Genomic DNA, 17,762 nt, shown 5'->3' on the forward strand with positions numbered 1-17,762 from the left:
CCTGATGGGTGGACTACATTGAGTTTGACTGGGTCAGGTTCACAATGTGTCACAGTGACCCCAACTGGTTGAAAGGCATGCGTCTTACACTGGTGTGCTATGTTAACATGTGTGCTGTGAATAATCTTAGCACTTCCTCCTACTCTAAACCTATCTTTTCCAGGTACCGGAGTAGGATCTTGGTAATGATGTTCTCACCATATGTATTTCGACTCAAAGCATGGGGATCTAGCCATCTTACTCATAAACGCCCCCGATTTGGTTCCTAAATATAATGCAACAATATAATACGATTTATACTTGGGAGCTGATATTTACACTCCCAAGTTTTTTGAAACATACACCTGTTTTACTTTGATGTAACTATCATTTATCTTTATAATCCTCATTCCAGAGTCAAGACATCTATCTCAATTCATGTGTGCATGCTTCTTACTCTACTTGTTTTGGTCACTATTGTAGTGGATTCATTTTTTGCTTTAATACTTTGCAGTCGCTGCCCTCACAGTGATGTACACGAGCTTAAATTCTCCTTCTCAGCTCACTGGTTGGCGTTCGAGTGGAGGTGATCCCTGTGGCGAGTCCTGGAAAGGAATTGAGTGTTCAGGCTCATCTGTGACAGAAATGTATTGATTTTTGCATTAATTTTCCATTCTGTTGCTTCCACTTTTGGGTATAGCTGTCAAATAATTTTCAAAGTTTTGCACTTTCAAATTTTTACTATTTAGTGAAACTTTCCAATAAGTGGGTAGATACCGTTATTTATGTCTTCTTACAGATATGAATAGCTTGAGGATGGCATGTTAATGGACAAAATGAAGTCCTATTTATAGCATTATGGGAGGATCCTCGACCTGAGAATTCTCATGGTTTACTAGTTTTGTGATTGTGTGTTTTGTACTACTGTGCAGTGGGTAGATACCGTTATTTATGTCTTCTTACAGATATGAATAGCTTGAGGATGACATGTTAATGGATAAAATGAAGTCCTATTTATAGCATTATGGGAGGATCCTTGACCTGAGAATTCTCATGGTTTACTAGTTTTCAGTTTTGACAGGCGAGGGCCATGATTATGTGTTTTGTACTACTGTGGAGTGGGTAGATACCGTTATTTATGTCTTCTTACGGATATGAATAGCTTGAGGATGACATGTTAATGGATAAAATGAAGTCCTATTTATAGCATTATGGGAGGATCCTCGACCTGAGAATTCTAATGGTTTACTAGTTTTCGGTTTTGACAGGCGAGGGCCATGATTGTGTGTTTTGTACTACTGTGGAGTGGGTAGATACCGTTATTTATGTCTTCTTACAGATATGAATAGCTTGAGGATGACATGTTAATAGATAAAATGAAGTCCTATTTATAGCATTATGGGAGGATCCTCGACCTGAGAATTCTCATGGTTTACTAGTTTTCAGTTTTGACAGGCGAGGGCCATGATTGTGTGTTTTGTACTCTACTGTGGATGGAGTTTGCCCCAAACTCTTCCAGACCAAAAGATCCTAGACAGCAAACTTCGGCCTATCATGAGTTGAATGTGGACCATTGGTATATTGCTGTCTCAATCATCTATATATCGGCCACAAATCGAAGGGTTTCAGATTGTTCTGTAGAGGAGATTTTCTGGGCATAGTCCATCCATGGTGGCAAGTAACATGCCAATGGTCTGAATTTATGAGCCCTGGGTCTCACTTGCAGAACTGAAAACTCAATAATACTGTGCAAAGCCTCAGGTAGAGGATCCTATAGTTCCTCCATAGAAAATTAGAAATACCTCCAAGAGGTGAAATAGAAAATTTTCAATAAATGTTGATAAAATATGTTTGCATGAGATAAGTAACTGTGCTTTCCCCTTCTAAGATTTTGTCTATTCCTGCTAACATGCTTTTTTCCTTCTTCTTCTTCTTCTTCTTTTTATAAAAAAGTTGTTGTTCATTATCAGATACTTTGTATGTAATAAGTTCAAAAATAAATTAGGCTTACCTGGCACAAATTTCTGGAGTAACACTGGTTCTTGGTCATCTTATGATATATTAGGTAGACATTGTTATCTTAGTGTTGGGTAAGGTAGTATGCCAAATTGTACACCTGTGGGAGTTTTGCACTCTGATTGCTGGTCCCCAAGCCTGGATCAAGGAGGCAGGTTGAGTCATGTTGGTAGCCGTCGTGAAACTTTGGCCACAACTTTTATCATGAATCCTGATGCCGACATGTCAAAGAGTGGAATGGCGCAACAGGATTCATGAAGCCGACTCCAGTTAGTTGGGATAAGGCTTAGGTGATGACGGCAATGACGATGATGGTGAGTCTAATCATGTGGAAATGACCAAATTGTAACATACTACCGTAGCATTCATATTGAGGGAGGGAGGCGGAGCTCCAAATTGCAACCAGATTAGTTTTAAGTTTGACTTGAAAGAAATGTAACTACTTTTTTGGGGGTTTCTTCCTTATTCTATTTACTTGGAAACATCACTATTTTTATCATTTATTGCTTAATCTGCGCATGCTGTCTCACTGTCTTGAGATGAACGACTGATTTGCACATTTTATCTTTTAAATTGAGCAGCAGACTATCAGGTCTTGGACTGACTGGGACAATGGGGTATCAGCTATCAAGCTTGACATCCGTGACCTACTTGTGAGGCCTAGCTTTTTCTGACTAAGTGTTCTCACACATTGTGTTTCTTTTTTTCTTTTCTTGTTATTTTTCTCTCCTGAATGGCTCTCAACTAATGGCAATTGTTTTGTTTGTCATAGTACAGTGATTTGAGCAAGAATAAGCTTAGTGGCGATATACCATACCAACTTCCACCAAATGTACTTCACATGTAAGTCACCACTAGTCCATTTTTCTCTTTATCCCTGAACCACCCATTGAACATTTTGTCATTTTTATGATCAATGGCAACTTCTTAGGTCTCAATGCATTAGGATGTGAATCGTGTACTGATTCACCTGGGGCCCATGGTTTGATGATCCAGATTGATGATGAGATATGCCCTCCCAAGGACATGGCTTGCTGGAAAATCTTTCAGATTGGAATATCCTAGCCATTTAATCTTTGGCCTTCTTTGGGCCTTTGATGTAATTTGACTGATCAAAGGTTTTTGATCTTCCCACCTGGGGGACTTTTTGAGACTGGCACTTTCTTATTCATGTATGGCTCTTCTGATTCTTCATGATTTATATATATTTTTATTTTTTATTTTTAATTTGAAAGATGAGAATTTATTAGAGAGGAAAAAGGCAACAAAGAGGAGGGGAAAACTCCCACAAAAACTAAAAGCTAAAAACAGAGGAGAAAGAAAAGGAAAAAAGAGAAGAAGAGAGGACATAAAAACCTAGGTAGAAGCTAAAAGGAAGAAAAAGAAGAAACAAAAACCAGACCCACGCCTGGCAAGGAACGCGAAACAACTTTAGGGAGCTCAATCCCTAAAAAGCACAAGAACCTTTTTTTTTTTTTTGAAAGGTAACATAAATTTCATTGAAAGAGAAGGGTACAAATACTTAGAAAAGGCCACTGATCTGCTGAGAAGGCGGATCAGCTAAGAGGCTAGAAAAGAAAAACTACAAGATTGAAACTTATCAACTAAAGCAGACCATTCCACTATGAAATGAGTCACCCTTTGAACTACACATTGTATCGACTTTGAGTTACCATTGAAACATCTATCGTTTCTTTCTTCCCACATAGACCACCAAACTGCCAGAAGGGAGATTCTCCAGATTTTGGATCGCTGCTTTCCACACGAAGCACCACTCCAAACTTGAAAGAGGCTACGGGCATCAGCCGGGAAAACCTAGGAGCAGTGAAAGCGAGATAGAATGTAATTCCAAATTTGATAGACGAAGGGACAGTGAATGAAGAGATGATCCACCGTTTCAGCAGCAGCCATACAACACACGCAAATGTTTGTAATACACATACCCCTTTTCCTCAGATTGTCCACCGTGAGCACCTTATTTTTTCCCACCAACCAACTGAAGGCCGCAATCTTGGGAGGAGCATGAAGTTTCCAAACTTGAGGGAAAGCATCTTCTTTCACTGACAAGGGCTGACTGGAAATGATGTTGTATAAGGATTTTACTGAAAACAGACCGGCTTTGTCGGTACGCCAGAAGAGGCCATCAGAGGAACTGAGATCCAGATTGCTGTTTTGAATGCTGATTAGGAGAGCTACGAATTCTTCTATCTCCCAATCATGTAGGTTTCGTCTACACTCCGGATTCCACACCACTTTTCCCCCTATAACTGAATAACAACCCTCCACCATGATGTCCTTGTTTGAGGCAAGACTGTGAATTCTTGGAAATGCATCTCTAAGAGCGACGTCTCCAACGGTCCAACCCAAATATTGTCCCAAAACCTGGTGCGGTTTCCTTTGCCAATGGCGATGCAAATTTCTTTAAAAACCTCCTCTTTCATAGAAAGAATACCTTTCCAAAGGGCCGAGGCTTTATACGTAGAGGAATCCTTTGTCCACCATCCCCCTTCCGAGTGAGCATACTTGTTTTTAACAATTTTGTTTCGGAGGGATTCGCTTTCAGAACCAAGACGCCACGTCCATTTGCCTAAGAGCGCCCTATTCATAGTTTTAAGATCTTTAATGCCTGCCCTTCCTTGATCTATATGACTACAAACCTCCTTCCACTTGACCAGATGAAATTTTTTCTTATCTTCCTTTCTGTACCACAAGAAGTCCCTTCTAAGCCTTTCTAGAGTACCCAAAACCGACATCGGACATTTGAACAAGGACATAAAGTAGAGGGGAAGATTTGACAATGCTACCTTTATGAGTGTCATCCGCCCACCCAGAGAAAGATATCTGCATTTCCATCTCGAAAGATATGACTCAAATCTATTAATGACCTTGTCCCATAAAAACTTTGGGGGCTTTCCAATGCATAGGGGGAGACCGACAAACGTGGATGGGAGAGTACCTACTGAGCAACGGAAAAATTCGGCAAAATGCTTTGTTTCTCCTTCCTCCATATTAACTCCAAACAACTCGGATTTGGCCATATTCACTTTCAAGCCTGACACTGCCTCGAAACACCTGATGATCGTCCTCAAGTTACTCACTTTGGACTGGTCTGCTTTGCAGAATAGAAGGGTGTCGTCTGCAAACTGAACACGAGATATCTGAGCAGTCATTCCTTCCATTCTCAAACCACTGAACACACCTTCAGTTTGGCCCTTACTCAACATTCTAGAGAGGACTTCTCCTACTATTAGGAATAAAAAGGGGGAAAAGGGGATCTCCTTGATGTAATCCCCTAGAACTATTGAAGAAACCTTTTGGGGAACCATTGATTAGAACCGAGAAAAAAGCCGATCTCACATTCGCCTATCCATCTTCTCCATCTATCACCAAACGCTATCCACTTAAGCATATACTGAAGGAATCCCCAATTAACGTGGTCATATGCCTTCTCAATGTCCAACTCACAGATAATACCTTTCGATTTGGATCTATGAGTGGAGTCCAGACATTTGAGAGCAATGAGAGCACTGTCTACAATTTGATGCCCTGGGATGAAGGCGCTTTGATTTAGCTGATATGAGAGCTCCAATGACTCCTTTTAACCAAGAAGCCAAGACTTTTGCCAAAAATTTATACGGTCCACCTAGGAGACTGATCAACTTGAAATCCTTTAACTGATTAGCACCCAGAATCTTGGGAATGAGCGCAATGAAGGAAGCCCCTATGTCTTTTGAGATTCGACCTCTTTAATGGAATTCATTAACAAAATCCATCAAATCCCCTTTTAACATTTTCCAGAAGGTTTGAAAGAAGAGAATCGGGAACCCATTTGGGCCAGGGGCCTTTTCCCCTCCCAAATCCATCAACGCCCCTTTCACCTCGTCCAACGTGAAAGGGGATTCTAATGCACCTGCATCTTCTTCAGATAGAGATTCCACAGAAAGCTGATCCAATCTTGGCCTCACCTAATTATCACCCCGAAACTGATTGCTGAAATGACGAACAATCTCTTCTGAAATTGCTTCTTGCTCTTCTAGGCGGACTTCTTCTATGAAAATGCTGCTGATTTTATCAACTCTCGCTCTTGCACTTGCTATAGAGTGGAAAAATTTGGTATTCTTATCTCCTTCTCTGATCACTTGGTATGGGATCTCTGTCTCCACTGAACTTCATCTTCCATAATTCTAGCCGAATAATTTTGGATTAGCTCAATTCTCTTAGATGAAGAAACTGCAGTTCTCGAACCATCCTGCATCTCACGATCTAAAGATTGAAGTTCTCCCAAGATGGAGTTCGCTTCCTCATCTCTTTTCCTAAGCTCTAGACTTTTCCAAGTCTTTATCTTCTCTTTCAGCTTTCTCAGTTTACTGCTGAGTCTGAATCCTGCAAAACCTTCCACACTAAATTTTGCCCACCAGTCTACAATCTTCCGGCGAAAACCTTCAATTTGCAGCCATGCTATTTCAAATATGAATGGTTTAGGGCCCCAATTCCGCTCATCCACTGCAAGGAGAATAGGGCTATGATTCGAAGCAGGGTTGGGGAGAACGGATTGCGCGACTCGCGGAAAACTGTCCAACCAATCAGGCGAGATGAGGAATCTGTCCAGTCTTGACATTATTGGATATTCCCTCCCGTTTGACCAAGTGAATCTGTCGCTAGACAAAGGAAGGTTCACCAGAGCTTGGTCTTCAATCCATTTTGAAAAACGGCACATTGCAGAAGAATCCCTACCCCCCTGAGATCTTTCTACCTCATAACGAGTAATATTAAAGTCTCCTCCTACACACCACGGGCCACTGAATCTCTGCCTGGATGCATTCAGATCCTCCCAGAACTTGGATCTGATAGCATCCTGATTTGGGCCATAGACTGACGTAATGAGACAGGAGAAATCATTAGAGGTGTCTTTCAGAATCACCGAGACAGAAAACACCTGTCCAACTATCCATGAGAACCCATCGAGACGATTTCGAAGCCACTAGAATGCCACCAGATCTGCCAATTGCATCTAGAGCCACCCACTTCACATCTTTAGCACTCCAGAGAGTGCCCATTAGATTATCATTCAAAATTTGCACCTTTGTTTCCTGTAGGCAGATCACATCAAGAACCTTGGAGAAGACTCCCACCGAAGACACACTTTTGTTCTTGAAGCAACGGTTATAATGCTCCATCTAAATAGACCAGCGCACAGCAAGGAGGGATCTCCATTTCCTTTTCCCAACTGCCCCACCCTGGTTTTCATGCCACATAGAGAAGAGAGAGTCAATTGAGGGAGGCATAACCCAGGAAATGCCAGCTAGCCTTAGAACTCCCCACCAAATATCCTAGAAGAGGGGCAATGAATGAAAAGATGGTTGACCGTTTCCTCATTCCTTAGGCATAGAAGGCAGACATTGGGAAGGATCATTCCTTTTTTTCTGCAAATTGTCTACTGTTAAGACACGATTTCTCCGAAGAAGCCATCCGAAAGCCAAGACTTTAGGCAGAACGGTGGACTTCCAAATAGCTTCTGTATGCCTACACCAGATCTGATCTTGAGGAGAGGCTAGGAATCGGTAGAAAGATTTCACAGAGAAAATCCCTGAAGAAGACAGAGTCCAGCCTAAAGTGTCTTCCACCTGAGACTTGGGAGAGAACTCCTGCATACGAGATAAGAGAGCAATGAACTCTTCTAATTCTCTGTCTAAAAGATTTCTTCTTAGAAGGAGAAGCCACATACCACCATTATCACTAGGAAAGAAACAATTTCCAACAGAGGAATAAGCGTCGGTGGCTAACGAGAAAAGAGAAGCAAAACCTTCAGCGAGAGTTGGAGAGCCACACCAATCGAAAAGCCAGAATCTGATTCTTTGGCCGTTCCCTAAAATGAATGAAATCCTTTCGAACACTATAGGACCCTACTTGGCTATATTTTTCCAGATGAATGATGCTCTGTAAAGGGAAGAGTCATTGGTTCTCCAACCGAGAGGAGAGTAGCCATACTTAGCAGCCACAATTCGACACCATAGAATTTCTGGTTCTGTTCCAAAACGCCAAATCCATTTTGCAAGGAGAGCTCTATTAACCAACTCTAAATTTCTAATATCCGCACCACCTCCATCATAAGGAGTGCAAACTTCCTTCCAGTTCAGGAGATGAAATTTTCTAGAATGATTGTTTCCTGCCACAAAAAATTCTGGCGCAAGAGATCAACTCTCCCTAGAATGGACTTAGGGCATTGAAATAAAGACATAGTATATGGGGAGATTGGAATGAGAGGCCTTAATCAAGTCGAGTCTTCCCCCTAAGGAAAGGACATTACATTTCCATGTGGAGAGTTTTCTTTCCATCCTTTCAACTGTTTTCTCCCATAAGGCATTGGGAGGTTTTGCAACACAGAGAGGCAGGACCAAGTAAATTGCTGGAATGTGACCTGCTTTACAACCAAACAGGTCAGCAAGACCCTGACAAACCTCTGGGAGTATGTTAATGCCAAAAAGCTCAGATTTGGAGAGATTTACCTTTAGTCCTGTCACAACCTGGAACCAGCAAATGGTCATGCTCAAGAAAGTTATCATGGTTTCTTCTGCCTCACAAAACAGCAAAGTGTCATTGGCACACTGAAGATGAGACATGGCATAGAGAAAGTTCCTGATGGAGAAACCCCTATAAAGGCCCATCTCCTGACCCGTGGAAAGCATGCCACTAAGAGCTTCAGAAACTATGACAAATAGGAAAGGGGAGAGAGGGTCCCCCTGAAGGATTTATATGATATAGTCAATGGTCCATGAGTAGCCATACACCTTAATATTATTTTATATGTGCTGCTACAATGTTCCTCAATGAACAGAATTTAGAGCTATGATACTTGTGAATGAGAATGGAATGCATTTTATGAATTCAACAGTAGTAATATGAACTTGTTTTGCAGAAATCTTGCTAGTAATAGCTTCACTGGTGGCATACCTTACTCAATTTCGCAAATGACAGACCTTAAATACCTGTAAGTAGTGCTCAGTGCTTTGGATGATGCATCTTACTCTCTGTACTCTAGCTCTTTATCTGACAGCTGATTTTTGGGTGATGCAGAAATCTTGGTCATAATCGGCTTAGCGGCCAGCTGAGTGATATGTTTGGAAAGCTACCCAAACTCTCTTTGCTGTAAGTTAACTACTGCTTGCAATACTATTTGTTACTTGTTTAGAAGAAATATATTTAGGCCCATCCATTTTCTAAAGAGATTGTATATGATGATACCATCCAATTATTGAGGAGCAAGCACTACCAGTTTCCAATGAGTTGATACTGCCCAAGCCAGGAGTTGTTGGATACAACAATAAGCCAATCATGATATAAATGACAAAGTGGGGACAACTTGCATCATTCTAGAAAGTGATATTTGATCCAAACAACCTAAGTAACCCATAAAAGAGGCTACAAGTTGATGCTTTGCTCCCTTTGCTTCTGATGGATCCAGCCCATTCATTCATTCCACCAGGACCCGAATTGGTCCCCGTTGATGGCCGTTCGTCTGATCAGGGCAATCTAAGCATTCATATTGCAAATTATGCCCCGAATTGTTCAACAAGATTGTAGGATCAAAGAAAATGCTAGGCAAACGAAGGAAAAGTATCATGATACCTATTTATAAGAATAAAGGAGACATATAGATCTGCACTAATTATCATGGGATTAAACTCATTAGTTATACGATGAAATTTTGGGAGAGTGAATATCAAGGCATGGGACAAATGTATCAAAAAATCAGTTTGTATTCATTGCAAAAAGGTCTGTCTGTCCATCTCAATGTCGTATAGTGTATGTCAAATAAGAATCATTATGTGGACTGATTAGAAACAAGTATTGACTTATTCTAGCTTTCTTTCTAGATTGACTTTATTCTAGCCTTCTTTCTAGAAGATTCATTGTTGTATCATAGTCTATATAGAGGCCTACAGGGCCATACATATGACTCATGTGTAAAAATTGAACTGACTGGATGTTTTTCTAATGTTTTCCTCTTAATTATGAGAGTTTGGATCATTCCAGATTTCCCCTTTGTATGCGGGGGGATGATTATTCTAGTTTAGTTCTGCAATTTGTATCCACAGTCCCTTTTGGGCTGCATTACCAGTTTTGTGGCACATCCTTGGAGGCGTTAGTTGACAAAGTGGTACAATTATTCTAGTTTAGTTCCTGTCTTCCTTCAGTGATGCCATATCCCTGACCCCTCTGCGTGATTGCATATTAAAAATGCACTAAATATTTGTGAATGTGGTTTTTTCCTTAAATACTCCTATATGGATTTACATATTTACCAGTAAAAAATAAATTCATAATGTATCTTTGTGGGATTTGAATTTCTTTAGTTAAACCCAATGGCCATGTCTGATTCAAACATGTGACGCCTAATGAGATAACCAATTTTTAAGGAAGCTGGCTTGTGAAGCTGAGTTTCTCCTCTTTCAGTTGCACTGTGACTTTAAGCTATATATTTAAGTAATTAATTTATTTTTGTGTTTTTCTTATTTTTAAGAATGACAAGCTTTTCCACAATGTATTTTTCATGCATAAAGCTTAAAATGGGCATAGCCATCTTCCTCTTTGGCCTTTGCCTTGGTATTGTCACTTATTTTTGTGACCTGCATTTTCGTACAGAAATCTGATCACTAATGCAAGAATCTCCTATGTATGTGTTTTTCTTTTTCTTTCTTCCATTGATTAGCTCATGAAATGACATTCAGGGATCTCTCGTTCAATAGCCTGTCGGGTAATCTACCTCCGAGTTTTGCATCCCTCAAAAGTCTTAGCACTCTGTGAGGAACAAACTTCATCCCTCAGAACAACCATCCATCTTGAGTTTTAGTTACCTAATTGTGGTCTTTTGTTTTCCAACAGGTACTTACACAACAATCAGTTTACTGGTCCAATAGATGCTCTTGCACGTCTTCCTCTGGATGACCTGTAAGTCAGCTTTAGAATATATACATAAAGTAGTGAGTATGGCTCTTTCTGTTTGTTTAACTAAATAATAATACCAATAATAATCAACGTTCAAAATATTGGTATCACGTTATGTATTGCACCCTTGGGATATAAATACGTATCGGTTATCGCACAGGATATATCGTTTGTTTCCGGTAATTTATCGCACATTTTTGGGAAACATGGGGAAACATTGGGAAAATGGTTGAATTTTTCAATGAAACCTCAGGGATTGTTAAAAAAGACCTTAATACACACTTTTAAATCAGAACATCTAAAAAAAGAAGTGCACATAATAGGTTTCCTTTGTTTTGCCAAAAATCTGTTTATTAAACAAATTTCCATTTCAATTTTTTATTTTATTTTATTTTATTTTATTTATTTTTAATTTTTAATTTTTTATGGGTGCATGGTTGTATGCAATGTTCAAATTGTTGACGATAATATTGATCATATCCAATATTATCATTATCGCAATATGGGCAATATCAAAACCACAGTCTTTCATTTCCTTTCTTGTTGTCCATTATTTCTCGGTGAAATATCGTGTTGTCAATATTCTGAAATATCGATGGATGTTTGGATGGAAGGTTAGATGGTTGGATGAATAGATGGGATGGTTAGATGGATAGATGGGATGGATGAGATGATTGGACTGGTTTCTTAGAACAACACATGATTTTAGGCCCAATTAAATGAGAACTTATTATGTATGCATTCTTTTTGCAATTTTTCAATTCCTAAAATGCAAATTTCTGTATTTTAGTATCTCTTGAAGTTCCACTGAAAAATTTCACTGTTTTCCCCATGTTTCCCCACATTTTTGGTTATTGGCAATATCGATATTGTTTCTGTATCCCTGACAATGAAAGTTGTAGCGATATCGATACTTCGAACACTGATTAGGGGCCATTTGATAAAAATTATTTTCAGCACTTATCACTGAAATTTAATATTTTCAGTGATTTTGATCAATTCAGATCGTTTGCCAAATCCAACTTTTAAGTGCTTAAATTAATTTTCATGTAAAGTATGGGTCTTTTTTTCCAGCTCCTTTCCCTTCACTTAATGCTGAATGTGGTAGTTCATTAAAATTTCTTTTCCCTTTGGACTAAAATATCCCTAAAATTATTTCAAAATTACAATTCAGCACTTTAAGTTTCAACACTTAATTTTCTGAGCTTATTTTTCAGTTTATCAAACAACACCTTATCCTTGTTGTGTTTCTAGGAATGTTGAGAATAACCGTTTTACTGGTTGGATTCCAAAGAAGTTGAAGGATATAGATGCCATTCAGTAAGTATACTTTCAATTTTTTTTTTTTTTTTTTGTTCACTTCGTGAATCAGGCTTCATTGGTTGCTCTATATTCCGCTTGACATTGAAATGGCTTTTTGTAGGACCCAAGGAAATAAATGGTCAGACCCACAGGCAAATGAAATCAGCCACTCATTCAACAATAATGGAAATACGAAGTTTCTTCTGAAAGTAGGAGCCATTGCTGTATCAGTGGTTATATTATTGATCTTGGCTGTGTTTTTACTAGTCATTGTTGCACGGAAATCTTCATCTTCCCCACCATCACATTTTCTTGATGATGAAAAGTTCAACCAAAAGAGATCGTTTAGCCCTCTAGTTTCCCGTGAGTTTAAAGGTAATCTTTTTCCATCTCTATGCGACAAGTTTCTCTGAGTCCACTTGATGTTTATTCTAGTTGCTTCCTTTATTCTGCATTTAGATGCACTATTGAATTGGATTGGATTGCAATAATTAGTGCAAAAAAGTGAAATGACCCAATTGCAGTCACCATCTTTTGTATTCATTTTGGAGAGCAGCTTGCAAACTGCAATTGTGTACCCATCAGGTTCAACATGAAATGAATGTAACTGCAATTTGATGGTTATTTCCTCATCACAAATACTAGGAAATGTTATTCTCTTGATTGAATGGAGAGCACGCCACGATCAGGGATGTCAAGGGGTTGGGCATGGGCTGGGTTAGGTCCACCCAATCCTGACCTGAAAATTCAAAGCCTGAGCCTGAGCTCAACCTGAAGCGGGCTAAGTTTTAAAGATTTGATTTGACCTGATTAAAAGTTTGTTGAGCCCGAGCCCTGTTAAGCAATTTCTACATGCATGCAAATGGCATGTAAATATGTCAATATATGATAAACATACATTATAATTGTCATACTCCAGGCCTGATCAGCTCGATCCAAGGTACCATGATCCTGACCTATAGAAGGGCATGGACTTTTAGGCCCGAGCATTACCTGTGACAGGCAGGCTCGAAGACCTGACGAACTGGCCTGACCCTTTGATACCCTCAGTCACAATTTCTACCAAACCCTTAAGCCTAGTTTGCGCACATGTTTTTGGACAGTCTTTATTGTGTTGCTTATCACTTCCTGTATGCAGACACATCAAGTTGTTAATGGCTCTTTTGATACCATTAATTTCGAATGCTAGTCTGAATACATTATTTCTGTCCACATTGACATGGGGGGTTTTTTGTGCAGTATCGGTATTGATTGATCATTGTTTTACCTTTGGGTCATTTGTTTTAACTTCACTACTGAACTGAACAAAAGCTAAATTTCCTGCAGAGCTTCAGACAATGGAAGCTACTTCATTCACTGTGGATACTTTGGATAAATTTGCTTCGATGGGTGTTAAACCTCCTCCTAATTGGCAAAAATCATCGAGTAATAATGAAGTTATGAGTAGATTCAGTTCCAGAAAAAGCACAGATCTCATTACTGCCACAGCTTATTCACTGGAGGACCTACAGGGTGCTACTGGGAGCTTTGGTCTGGTCCACGATATCGGGCAGGGGTCAATTGGTCATGTTTATAAGGCAAAATATGAGGATGGGAAGGTATGGCCTCCTTCAGGTTAATTCCTACCTTGATTTGGTCTCTTTAGTAGATCACTGTACTACATGATTCTTTTTTTTGAAAGGCACCATACTACATGATTCTTATCCTGTTTTTTGCACAAACATGCTACAAAATATGTATAGGTTGTGTTTTTCCTTTTTGGCTGTGGTCTTTAATAAAACTATCATCGTTCAAAAAAAATGTATACATTGACAAGAAGAATGACCTATTAGATTTTATTTGAGAGGATGAAGATATCACCATGAGTTTGTGATTTCTTAGTAATTTCCTTGACCAAAACCAGTGGGGTGCTTATAAAAGCCTTTTAATTATATATTTTCTGTTTTTCTTTTCAAATGCTTGAAAATCTGCTAAAAGGAACTTAGTGAAAATCTTGATGTGTGCCTGCTTACGTGCATCCTTGAGGAGGCTAGGCACTAAGGATTGTTTCTTATTGCCTTTCCCCTTCAAAAACATGGGAAACACATAAACCCTTTAATTCTCCTCCATATGGAACATCCAGAGAGGTTTTGGGGTAGGGGTAGTTTTGACTTTTTTTCAAAATATGCCAAAAAAGTTAACATCTGTTAGAAAAAAAACTAACGATGTGGTTATTCGCGAACGTGTTATTGTTATGTGGGTATTTGCAAAAACTCTATCATTTTTGGGTAGTTGTTTGCAACAACCCCCTTTTTTCCCACTACTATTTTGGATAGAAAGACTGTCGTGTGGTCTATTGTAGTAATACTTCATTGAATAGTGACTTTGGGACCTGGTTAAACTTGAAGTCAATTTCTAGTTGGAGATAGGATCCAGCTAAATGCTTATATTAGTAATCAAGCACTCATTCTCATACACATTGCACGCATGGTCAATGCCCAGAATGTTCATCTGTTGGATGATTCATAACTCAAAAATCGTAACAGTCAGATGATCCTAACTGCCTATTGGAGGATTTTTTATTCATTGAATGTTTATCATTGGTTGGACTCTTTAAAGAGTCCATCTGTAATCAAAAGTCTAACCGGTGGCTAACATCATCCAAGCAGTGTTATTTTGGGGTAAGGCATATCTATGGTCGGGATCTCATACATGTGTGCAGAATACCTGATAACTTAGTTATAACTTATAAGAACCATTTCCTGATCCTTTCTCACATAGTCTAGGCTCTAATGCCTAGTAAACATTTTACTCTGGAATCTAGTTAAACTTGGATAGTAAAATGTATCATAATACATGGACCCTTTTCAGGTTTTAGCTGTGAAGAAGATAGACTCTGCGATTCTTGAAAATGGTGGTTCTGAAGAATTCATGAACGTGGTCTCAAGAATCTTACAGCTGCGCCATCCAAACATCACCGAACTTGTTGGTCATTGTGCAGAGAACGGTTATTATCTGTTAGTCTATCAATTCCTGAAGAATGGGTCGCTTCATGATTTCCTACATCTTTCAGATGAATACAGCAAGCCGTTGACGTGGAACACTCGAATTAGGATTGCTCTCGGCACAGCTCGGGCCGTAGAGTAAGTTGAAAATGTTGTTCACATTATGTGATTGCATGCACAGAAGTTGCAAGTTGCAACCATTATCATCAGCACCCTTCTCTGTTGGTATGAGATCTGCTAGTGCTACCCATGGAAAGCATGAGATTTTCATGCCTCCACTTTTTTATGCCATACATATGGTATTAGTGTATGGTGATACAAACTGGCCATTCATCGCACATCTCCATAAATGGACCACATGGACCAAAAATTACAATGATTGTGCAATCCTATCAATGTTAAAAATGGTGTACACGGGTCACTAAACGAATCCTTGTGATCTTTGTACACCACTTTTTTAAATGGTTGGGATTGTCCAATCATTATTGTCTAAATTTGTATGACACTAGAAAGTTGAGAAATGCAAAGTTCATGCTTTCGAGAGCATAGCATCTTAACCCTGGTTTATTATAGCTCCTATTGTGGAAATTGTTAGCACCACCATCACTAACTGCGACCATGATCATTGCAATCACTACCAGTACTAATGACCTGCATTATGCTCTTCCTGTAAAAGATGTTGGCTATTTACTCTTCATTCTTCATCATTGAAATCAGAATAATAATTACCCTTAGGGCCTGTTTGGATTGGAGAATTCTATCGTAATGCATTGCAAAATCGCCATTATTACTTGTGTACTGCAGTTGGCAAAAATAAATAAAAATAAATAAATAAATAAAAATTCTGCATCGTAGCTGACTTTTACTGCTGCATGCATCAGAGGAAAAGCCTCGTAAATGAGGCAAATCGCTTCCTGGATTTGGACGTCAATCTCCAGTAATGGAGATGACCATTTGAGGGGGCTCTTAAAACGCTAGCCTACTGAATATACATTGTCACCCTGCTCTCACTCCCAGCAATGAATCTAATCCTCATATAACTATTCCACCTCTACCTTTCAAATATGCATTCATTTATAAATTGGAACATATTTATGGTGGTGTAACGGTCCACTCTTTGGTGAGAAGTTGTATCAGATTGTTTGATGAATTTATGAACCAGATAACCTGAATTTGACTACAAAATTCATATATTTAATTTTCTAACTATCTACTATCAATGATAGATATATTAGAATGAATGTAATATGAAAATATCTTACATTTAGGTGTTTGCTATTATTTTCATTGCATAATATGTAAAATGCACATTACATCTACTATGATTAACACAATCTACATCGTCAACTTCAATCTTCCAGAGCTAAGGAGCACCCCAAATAAGCACATTAACATGTTCTAGATTAACACATCATATGACATCATTAAAACAGCAAAAGAATCATCGAATTTTCAAAAAAGGGCCGAAATAAATGCGTAAATAGAAAAAAATATTAAAAAATATAAAATGGGACCCCAAATCTGTAAAATGCACATTGTTCTACTATGATTAACACATCATATGATGTCATTAAAACAGCAAAAGAATCATTAAAAATAGAATTTTCAAAAAAGTAAATGCGTAAATAGCACCCCAAATGCACATAACACTACTATGATTAACACATTATGATGTCATTAAAACAGCATCCGAATTTTCAAAAAAGGGCCCGTAAATAGAAAAAAATATTAAAAAATATAAAATGGCACCCCAACTCTGTAAAATTTGAGGACAGATGCATTCCAAAAGAATCATTAAAAAATGATTTTTCGAATTTTCAAAAAAGGGCCAAAATTCGTAAATAGAAAAAATATTAAAAAAATATAAAATGGCACCCCAAATCTGTAAAATGCTTATTACACATCATGTGGCATGATTAAAACAGCAAAACAACCATTAAAATTTGATTTTTCAATAAGGGGCCAAAATTCATGCGTAAATAGAAAAAAATATTAAAAAATTATTAAATGGCTCCCCAAACTTGTAATCTGAGATGCATTCCTCTCCTTCCTGCTTACTGCTGTGATTTTTTTGTTTCATAAGTGATCTCCTCATGCATGTAGCGTCTCCAGCAAGATCCTCTCTCCCATTGCTAATAGAAATTGAAATTTCATGGGATTAATCAAAAGTAGATAATTGGGTGGGGTTTTCTTCGTTGTGTCTGCGGAGACAATGGTGGATGATCTTCACCTTCAACTCCTGTACATTTTTGTAGATCCTATATTGTGTATTGGCTGCATGTTTTGAACGTTGTTGAAACAAGAATTGTCGGGAATTAATAGGAACAAAAAAGGCCCGAAATATAACCGCACGAATCTGGTGAGTTGTCTTCAAATACACGGCCATGGCCATGCAATTAAGATGTCATATTCATTTCGTAAGGCATGTTATATTAGTTCCACATAATCGAGTACAATGTTCTTATGATACATTGAGATAATCCTCAAAATTAGAAGAAGTAGAGAGTTGGTTTCTGCCCACAATATCGATAGTGG

General features: G+C 38.6%; 1 protein-coding gene across 6 annotated transcripts in view; it reads left to right on the forward strand.

The window, feature by feature from the left end:
* LOC131256575 (protein STRUBBELIG-RECEPTOR FAMILY 5-like) overlaps positions 1 to 17,762 on the forward strand; it is a 35,269-nt gene that overhangs the window by 5,742 nt on the left and 11,765 nt on the right. For 4 of the 6 annotated variants that reach the window (XM_058257476.1, XM_058257472.1, XM_058257469.1 and 1 more), the window contains 11 exons: positions 494 to 626; positions 2,577 to 2,648; positions 2,773 to 2,838; positions 8,912 to 8,983; positions 9,070 to 9,141; positions 10,725 to 10,796; positions 10,879 to 10,944; positions 12,196 to 12,261; positions 12,365 to 12,618; positions 13,570 to 13,841; positions 15,094 to 15,365. In XM_058257476.1, the coding sequence (XP_058113459.1) occupies positions 494 to 626; positions 2,577 to 2,648; positions 2,773 to 2,838; positions 8,912 to 8,983; positions 9,070 to 9,141; positions 10,725 to 10,796; positions 10,879 to 10,944; positions 12,196 to 12,261; positions 12,365 to 12,618; positions 13,570 to 13,841; positions 15,094 to 15,365 (1,417 nt within the window). The remainder of the gene's footprint in view (positions 1 to 493; positions 627 to 2,576; positions 2,649 to 2,772; positions 2,839 to 8,911; positions 8,984 to 9,069; positions 9,142 to 10,724; positions 10,797 to 10,878; positions 10,945 to 12,195; positions 12,262 to 12,364; positions 12,619 to 13,569; positions 13,842 to 15,093; positions 15,366 to 17,762) is intronic. The other 2 variants (XM_058257473.1, XM_058257475.1) reach the window with 2 other exon arrangements.

Source organism: Magnolia sinica, chromosome 9 (genome assembly GCF_029962835.1).
Source record: "Magnolia sinica isolate HGM2019 chromosome 9, MsV1, whole genome shotgun sequence".
Classification (NCBI taxonomy): domain Eukaryota; kingdom Viridiplantae; phylum Streptophyta; class Magnoliopsida; order Magnoliales; family Magnoliaceae; genus Magnolia; species Magnolia sinica.